This window comes from Oncorhynchus masou, unplaced genomic scaffold, assembly GCF_036934945.1.
Source record: "Oncorhynchus masou masou isolate Uvic2021 unplaced genomic scaffold, UVic_Omas_1.1 unplaced_scaffold_1149, whole genome shotgun sequence".
NCBI lineage: Eukaryota > Metazoa > Chordata > Actinopteri > Salmoniformes > Salmonidae > Oncorhynchus > Oncorhynchus masou.
Window position 1 is genome coordinate 120,154 of NW_027001239.1, and position 8,975 is coordinate 129,128.

The 8,975-nt window shown below is 47.4% G+C and overlaps 1 protein-coding gene across 1 annotated transcript in view; it reads right to left on the reverse strand.

Moving 5' to 3' along the window:
- Positions 1 to 6,749, reverse strand: part of LOC135529375 (threonylcarbamoyladenosine tRNA methylthiotransferase-like) — a 52,475-nt gene extending 45,726 nt beyond the window's left edge. The window contains exons 1-2 of the mRNA XM_064958147.1: positions 6,726 to 6,749; positions 6,090 to 6,173 (exon numbers count right to left, since the gene is read on the reverse strand). Coding sequence (XP_064814219.1) covers positions 6,090 to 6,173; positions 6,726 to 6,749 — 108 coding nt within the window. The remainder of the gene's footprint in view (positions 1 to 6,089; positions 6,174 to 6,725) is intronic.
- Between the last annotated feature and the right edge of the window lie 2,226 nt (positions 6,750 to 8,975).

An 8,975-nucleotide genomic window follows, 5' to 3' on the forward strand; every position in this document is an offset into this window, starting at 1 on the left:
AGGATCCCGTCTATTCAAACACACCAGAACACAATCTCACGTAGAGACACACTCTGTGTCAGCATAAGGCGATGACTAAAGTGTCTTATTAGGATAGAGACAGTGGCTAACAGGGGAAAACAGTGCTCTGCTATGGAAGATTAAACAGTCACCTATAACACTTTAGATGAGCAGCAGTCGGTTGGGTCTGATAACAAACCGATCCATGTTAGATCACTGTGTCCCCGGCCCCCCTGATCTGCAGAGGGCTGTGTGTTCAGAGTAGCTGGCCATGTCTCCTTTCCTTTAGGGATCATAGCACATGTCCCCCTCACACCAACAGAATATCACACACACACACATGGAGGCACACACTCCTCTCTCTCGACACTCTCTCTTTTACCATTAAAGGTACGGCAAAGACACTTTAGAATTCCCTGCAGCTCCTTGTACACCACACCTCTCCCCTCCCTCCCTCCTCCCCCCAAATCTTTCTCTCCCTCCTACCACTCTCTCCTCTCCCTGTCCCCTCCCCACTCTCCCTCTCTCTAACACCCTCCCTCCCTCCAACTCTTTCTCTCCCTCCTACCACTCTCTCCTCTCCCTGTCCCCTCCCCTTTCTCTAACACTCTCCCCTCTCCCTCCCACCCCTCTCCTCTCCTCCCTCCCTCTCCTACCCCCACCTCTTTCCTTCCTGCCTTCTCCCTCCCACCCCTCTCTTCCTCCCACCCCATCTCTCCTTTACTCTCCCCTCTCCCTCCCACCCCTCTCTCCTCACCCTGTCCCCTCCCCACTCTCCCTCTCTCCTGTGCAGCTGAATAGCAGGAGAGCAGCAGGAGAGAGGATTCATCCGTCACAATGCCCAGAGACTCTTAACAGAGACATAATGAGAATATTCCGGAGACCATCCTCGACTCACAGGGCTATTCAGCAGGGGTCACCCAGCCAAGGAGAGGAGTCTTTTCTCTCTCTCTCTCTCTCTCTCTCTCTCTCTCTCTCTCTATCCAATCCTTTTTTAAGTCCTTCAATTTAGACGGTAGGAGCTGAAAAGCAGGAAAGGAGCAGCAGAGTGGAGAGGGAATGATGGGATTGATGGGAGAATGCCCAGAGACTCTTAACAGAGACATAATGAGAATATTCCGGAGACCATCCTCGACTCACAGGGCTATTCAGCAGGGGTCACCCAGCCAAGGAGAGGAGTCTTTTCTCTCTCTGAGAGGAGAGTGAGGAGAGAGTGACGGGAGAGTGAGAATCCTTTTTGAGAGTGGAGGGGAGAGTGGAGGGGGAGTGAAAGAGTGAAAGGAGAGTGAGAAGAGAGTGGAGGGGGAGTGAAGGGAGAGTGAGAGGAGAGTGAGGGGAGAGTGATGGGAGAGTGAGGGGAGAGTGAGAGGAGAGTGAGAGGAGAGTGAAGGGAGAGTGAAAGGAGAGTGAGGAGAGAGTGAAAGGAGAGTGAGGGGAGAGTGAGAGGAGAGAGAGGAGAGTGAGGGGTGAGTGAGAGGAGAATGAAGGTAGAGTGAAAGGAGAGTGACAGGAGAGTGAGAGGAGACTGACGGGAGAGTGAGAGGAGAGTGAGAGGAGAGTGAGAGGAGAGTGGCGGGAGAGTGAGAGGAGAGTGACGAGAGTGAGAGAGAATGAAGGAGAGTGAGAGGAGAGTGAGAAGAGAGTGACGGGAGAGTGGGAGGAGAGGAGAGTGAAAGGAGAGTGAGAGGAGATGAGAGTGAAGGGAGAGTGAGAGGAGAGTGAGAGGAGAGTGAAGGTGAGAGGAGAGTGAGAGGAGAGTGAAGTGAGAGGGAGAGTGAGAGGAGAGTGAAGGGAGAGTGAGAGGAGAGTGAAGGGAGAGTGAGAGGAGAGTGAGAGAGAGGAGTGAGAGGAGAGAGTGAGCGAGTGAGAGGAGAGTGAGAGGAGAGTGAAGGGAGAGTGAAGGGAGAGTGAGTGAGGGAGAGTGAGAGGAGAGTGAAGGGAGAGTGAGAGGAGAGTAAAGGGAGAGTGAAGAGGAGAGTGAAGGGAGAGTGAGAGGAGAGTGAAGGGAGAGTGAGAGGAGTGAAGAGAGAGTGAGGGAGAGTGAAGGGAGAGTGAGAGGAGAGTGAAGGGAGAGTGAGAGGAGAGTGAAGGGAGAGTGAAGGGAGAGTGCTCTATAAAGCAGGCAGACAGGCATCGAGAGGATTGAACGTTAGAGAAAACCAGTGACCGAACCGACTTTGAGCGCAGTTTGATCGTGGCTGCCAGGCGAGATCCAGTATCTCGCCTGGTCCGAGAGGGTTCTTGATGATGGCAGAGTGGATTCCCCTAAGATTTTAGAGAAAGAGACAGACCCGGTACTAGATGGGTGACAGAATGTATATTCCCCATGAACCACAGTCTGAGAATATAGGGACAGGAAGAGTGGTGGTGGTGTCTTTGAACAGACTCACAAAACAACAAGAGACAGAGAGAGACAGAGAGACAGAGAAAAAGAAGACAGAGACAAAGAGAGACAAAGAGAGAGACAGAGAGAGAGAGAGACAAGAGAGAAGAGAGACAGAGAGAGAGACAGAGAGAGAAAGAGAGACAGAGAGAGAGAGAGAGACAGACACACAGAGAGAGACAGAGAGAAAGAGAGACAGAAGAGCGGGATCAAAGAGAGAGACAGATAAAGAGAGAGAGAGAAAGAAACAGAGAGAGAGGGATGCTGTGATGTAGTGTCAGGGATGAGGCTTTAAACGTTGGCTCATGGTTTTATGGCATAATGGTTGAATATGAATCCATCCATTCACACAGTGTGTCACAGAAAGATGTGTTTCCAGCTGCCTGGGAGAGAAGCAGAGAGAAAACAGAGACAAAGGTCACATGACAGACAGACACACAGTCGAGAGAAAGACATGTCTAGAGACCGGTCAAATGTCTAGAGACAGATAAATGCCTCGAGACCGGTCACATGTCGAGACCGGTCAGGATGTGTGATGACCGGTCAGGGATGTCTTTAAAGTTGGCTCATGGTTTTATGGCATAATGGTTGAATATGAATCCATCCATTCACACAGTGTGTAGAGACCGGTCACAGAAAGATGTGTTTCCAGCTCCTGGGAGAGAAGCAGAGTAAAACAGAGACCGGTCACATGCCTAGAGACCGGTCACATGTCTAGAGACCGGTCACATGTCTAGAGACCGGTCACATGCCTCGAGACCGGTCACATGCCTAGAGACCGGTCACATGCCTAGAGACCGGTCACATGCCTAGAGACCGGTCACATGCCTAGAGACCGGTCACATGCCTAGAGACCGGTCACATGCCTAGAGACCGGTCACATGCCTAGAGACCGGTCACATGTCTAGAGACCGGTCACATGTCTAGAGACCGGTCACATGCCTAGAGACCGGTCACATGCCTAGAGACCGGTCACATGTCTAGAGACCGGTCACATGCCTAGAGACCGGTCACATGCCTAGAGACCGGTCACATGCCTAGAGACCGGTCACATGTCTAGAGACCGGTCACATGCCTAGAGACCGGTCACATGCCTAGAGACCGGTCACATGCCTAGAGACCGGTCACATGCCTAGAGACCGGTGTCATTGTGTACTCAGCCCTCCAGACAGCTAATGATTTAGGATGGGCAAGCGAGAAAAAAAATATAATTTTAGAGAGGTGGGTGGGTTTGGAAAAACCTTTGACTAAGATCAAACTGCCAACATTCCACCTAGAGCTACCGCAACTAGATGACACGAGTAACTACATTTATAGCCCAGAGACAAGACCGGTAGGGAGAACAAGCATCACTGCTCTCTTCCAGTCCCCTTTTTAAAAAGCACAACTTCAAACATGTTTTTGATGATTGTTAACACAGGAGTAAATTGATTTATTTGAAGGGATGTTTGAAAGTTATTATTTTTTTTTTTACAAGGAGACGAGGGAGGGAAGCTTTGAAGCCATGTGCAGCAGTGTGCTGTGGGACGTTCAGCTGGAATGTGGCTACAGGCTGGAAGGATGAAGGCTGGACTGAATGTTTGCACATTAAAAGCAGGAGATTAGTCTTATTATCAGTTGCCAAAACGGAGGACTGGAGGGCCTCCATGTGATTGATTACAAGCTAAGCTAACCTGGGGTAACCACCTGCATTACAAGCTAAGCTAACCTGGGGGTAACCACCTGCATTACAAGCTAAGCTAACCTGGGGGTAACCACCTGCATTACAAGCTAAGCTAACCTGGGGTAACCACCTGTATTACAAGCTAAGCTAACCTGGGGTAACCACCTGCATTACAAGCTAAGCTAACCTGGGGTAACCACCTGCATTACAAGCTAAGCTAACCTGGGGGTAACCACCTGCATTACAAGCTAAGCTAACCTGGGGTAACCACCTGTATTACAAGCTAAGCTAACCTGGGGTAACCACCTGCATTACAAGCTAAGCTAACCTGGGGGTAACCACCTGCATTACAAGCTAAGCTAACCTGGCGGTAACCACCTGCATTACAAGCTAATCTAACCTGGGGTAACCACCTGCATTACAAGCCTAGCTAACCACCTGCATTACAAGCTAAGCTAACCTGGGGTAAACACCTGCATTACAAGCTAAGCTAACCTGGGGGTAACCACCTGCATTACAAGCTAAGCTAACCTGGCGGTAACCACCTGCATTACAAGCTAAGCTAACCTGGGGTAACCACCTGCATTACACCTGCTAAGCTAACCTGGGGGTAACCACCTGCATTACAAGCTAAGCTAACCTGGCGGTAACCACCTGCATTACAAGCCTAGCTAACCACCTGCATTACAAGCTAAGCTAACCTGGGGTAACCAATTACAAGCTAACCTGGGGTAACCACCTGCATTACAAGCTAAGCTAACCTGGGGTAACCACCTGTATTACAAGCTAAGCCAACCTGTGGTAACCACATGCATTACAAGCTAAGCTAACCTGGGGTAACCACCTGCATTACAAGCTAAGCTAACCTGGGGGTAACCACCTGCATTACAAGCTAAGCTAACCTGGGGGTAACCACCTGCATTACAAGCTAAGCTAACCTGGGGTAACCACCTGTATTACAAGCTAAGCTAACCTGTGGTAACCACCTGCATTACAAGCTAAGCTAACCTGGGGGTAACCACCTGCATTACAAGCTAAGCTAACCTGGGGGTAACCACCTGCATTAGAGTGTTGGACTAGTAACTGAAAGGTTGCAAGTTCAAATCCCCGAGCTGACAAGGTACACATCTGTCGTTCAGTTAACCCACTGTTCCAAGGCCGTCAATGAAAATAGGAATTTGTTCTTAACTGACTTGCCTAGTTAAATGAAGGTCAAATAAACTGACTTACCTGCATTACAATCTAACCACACACAGACTAGTATAACCTGTGGTAACCACCTGCATTACAATCTAACCACACACAGACTAATCTAACCTGTGGTAACCACCTGCATTACAATCTAACCACACACAGACTAATCTAACCTGTGGTAACCACCTGCATTACAATCTAACCACACACAGACTAGTATAACCTGTGGTAACCACCTGCATTACAATCTAACCACACACAGACTAGTATAACCTGTGGTAACCACCTGTTTGAAAGCCAACATGTTAATCTGGTTGGTAATTTCTCTGTGATAAGAGAATAAAGAGTACAGACAGTCAAACCTAATGTTTCCATGGTGATGACGTGTATAAGAGTACAGACAGTCAAACCTAATGTTTCCATGGTGATGTCGTGTATAAGAGTACAGACAGTCAAGCCCACTGTTTCCATGGTGATGACGTGTATAAGAGTACAGTCAAACCCAATGTTTCCATGGTGATGGCATGTATAAGAGTACAGACAGTCAAACCCAATGTTTCCATGGTGATGACCATGGTGATGTTTCCATGGTGATATAAGAGTACAGACAGTCAAACCAAATGTTTCCATGGTGATGTCGTGTAAAAGAGTACAGACAGTGAAACCCAATGTTTCCATGGTGATGTCGCGTATAAGAGACAGTCAAACCCAATGTTTCCATGGTGATGTCGTGTATAAGAAAGAATTCTATAAACCTCCTAATGCCATCTCTCATCGTCTTCAACTGTAGTGAAATGTCATGTCACTGAGTTGTAGCAGGGTGAGTTGAATGAAAGCCTGGTGTCTTACCTGCTCATAGTATTTGTTGTGCGCCACATAGTACTGGGCGTCAAAGGACTCCTCAGTCACAAGCACCAGCTGGGTCTCCCCAATCTGAAAGACAAGAAAGAGCGGCACTTTAAACACAACGTTATTTTATCCAGAGTTGGTACCAAGCTCATGGTATACATGATAAGGAGAGAGAACACACGCAGAGAGAGAGACTGGACTAGACCAGTTTCAACTCGACTAGACCAGGACCGTCTCAACTAGAACATGACTGGACTAGACCAGGACCGTCTCAACTAGAACATGACTGGACTAGACCAGGACCGTCTCAACTAGAACATGACTAGACTCAGACCAGGACCGTCTCAACTAGAACATGACTGGACTAGACCAGGACCGTCTCAACTAGAACATGACTAGACTAGACCAGGACCGTCTCAACTAGAACATGACTAGACTCAGGCCAGGACCGTCTTAACAGGGACATGACTAGACTCAGACCAGGACTGTCTCAACTAGAACATGACTAGACTAGACCAGGACTGTCTCAACTAGAACATGACTGGACTAGACCAGGACCGTCTCAACTAGAACATGACTAGACTAGACCAGGACCGTCTCAACTAGAACATGACTAGACTCCAGGCATGGACCGACCAGGACCGTCTGAACAGGGACCATGACTAGACTAGACTCAGACCAGCCAGAACATGACTGGACTAGACCAGGACCGTCTCAACTAGAACATGGGACATGACTAGAACATGACAGGCCAGGACCGTCTCAACTAGAACATGACTAGACTCAGACCAGGACCGTCTCAACTAGAACATGACTAGACTAGACCAGGACCGTCTCAACTAGAACATGACTGGACTCAGACCAGGACCGTCTCAACTAGAACATGACTAGACTAGACCAGGACTGTCTCAACTAGAACATGACTAGACTCAGACCAGGACCGTCTCAACTAGAACATGACTAGACTCAGACCAGGACCGTCTCAACTAGAACATGACTAGACTCAGACCAGGATGGTCTCATATGGAACATGGATAGAGAGAACAAGGCTGTTTTAATGTCTGAACAGGGTGCCATTTGAGAACTAGGCTGTTTTAATGTCTGAACAGGGTGCCATTTGAGAACTGGCTGTTTTAATGTCTGAACAGGGTGCCATTTGAGAACAAGGCTTTGTTTTAATGTCTGAACAGGGTGCCATTTGAGAACAAGGCTGTTTTAATGTCTGAACAGGGTGCCATTTGAGAACAAGGCTGTTTTAATGTCTGCCATTTTGAGAACAAGGCTGTTTTAATGTCTGAACAGGGTGCCATTTGAGAACAAGGCTGTTTTAACAGTTTTGAACAAGGGTGCCATTTGAGAACAAGGCTGTTTTAATGTCTGAACAGGGTGCCATTTGAGAACAAGGCTGTTTTAATGTCTGAACAGGGTGCCATTTGAGAACAAGGCTGTTTTAATGTCTGAACAGGGTGTTTGAGAACAAGGCTGAACTGAACAGGGTGCCATTTGAGAACAAGGCTGTTTTAATGTCTGAACAGGGTGCCATTTGAGAACAAGGCTGTTTTAATGAACAGGGTGCCATTTGAGAACAAGGCTGTTTTAATGTCAACAGGGTGCATTTGAGAACAAGCATAAAATACATCTCTTTTATTAGCCCATAAAAAAATGTGTTATTTAAACGAAACCTCACAAACTGTTTTAAGTTCACAAATTGGATGTCTTTAAAAAAAAAACGAAACTCTCTCCAAATTGGATGTCTGTCTCTGTGTCTCTTCACACCCACAGAAAGAGAATATGTTCCCATCATGAATATGTGCTAATTAGATGACATAGAAAAAGAGAGGACGAGCTACAACAGGCAGAAACCAACGTGTCCAGGGCTGTCACCCACCCAACACACTACCAATCATTCTGCCACAGAGACACACGATGAAACAAGAAAACTAAATCCTCAAAGAGAGTGGAGGACTTTATCTTCGTGTCAGTTTGTTTTAATAGTATCTGTTAGTGTAGTAAATTAAATGGGAAAAAAAATCCTCCACGATGTGGCTTCTATAGTTAATATCATCTTTGATGAACCAATTAAGGAACGTAGAGTTTCCTGATAGCGAGCTAATTGCTTCTAAACTGGTTGCCATGGAGACCCCGGGATGTTGAAGGAAAGGAGAATCGTCTAATTTTATACAGAGTGTTGGTGTTAAATCACACACACTGGGAACACACACACACTGGGAACACACACACACACACACACACACACACACACACACACACACACACACGAGGCCTGCTCTCGTCCTATTAAGTCTCAGACAGACTTTCAACATAAATGTCCATTGTCTATAAGGGCCTCTGTCTTCCAAAGGAAAAATACCTAATGCTGAGATAGATAGCGAGAGAGAGAGAGAGAGAGAGAGAGAGAGAGAGAGAGACAGAGAGAGACAGAAAGAGAGAGAGAAAGAGAGAGGGACAGAGAGAGAGAGACAGAGAGAGAGAGACAGAGAGAGAGGGAGAGAGAGTTGAAAGAAAGAGGGACAGAAAGAGAGAGACAGAGAGAGAGAGACAGAGATAGAGAGTTGAAAGAGAGAGAGAAGACAGAGAGGGACAGGGAGAGATAAAGAGAGAGGGACAGAGAGAGAGAGACAGACAGAGAGAGACAGAGAGAGAGGGAGACAGAGAGAGCCAGAGAGAGAGTTGAAAGAGAGAAAAAGAGAGAGAGAGAGGGACAGAGAGAGAGAGGGACAGAGAGAGAGAGACAGAGAGAGAGAGAGAGAGAGAGAGAGAGAGAGCTCTTTATCATATCTTAATTGCTTTCACTTTATTTCCAGAAGAGGTTTGGGGAGCAGCTGTCCTTTAGAGACAGCAGACTAAAAGATGCCCAGTGAAAGC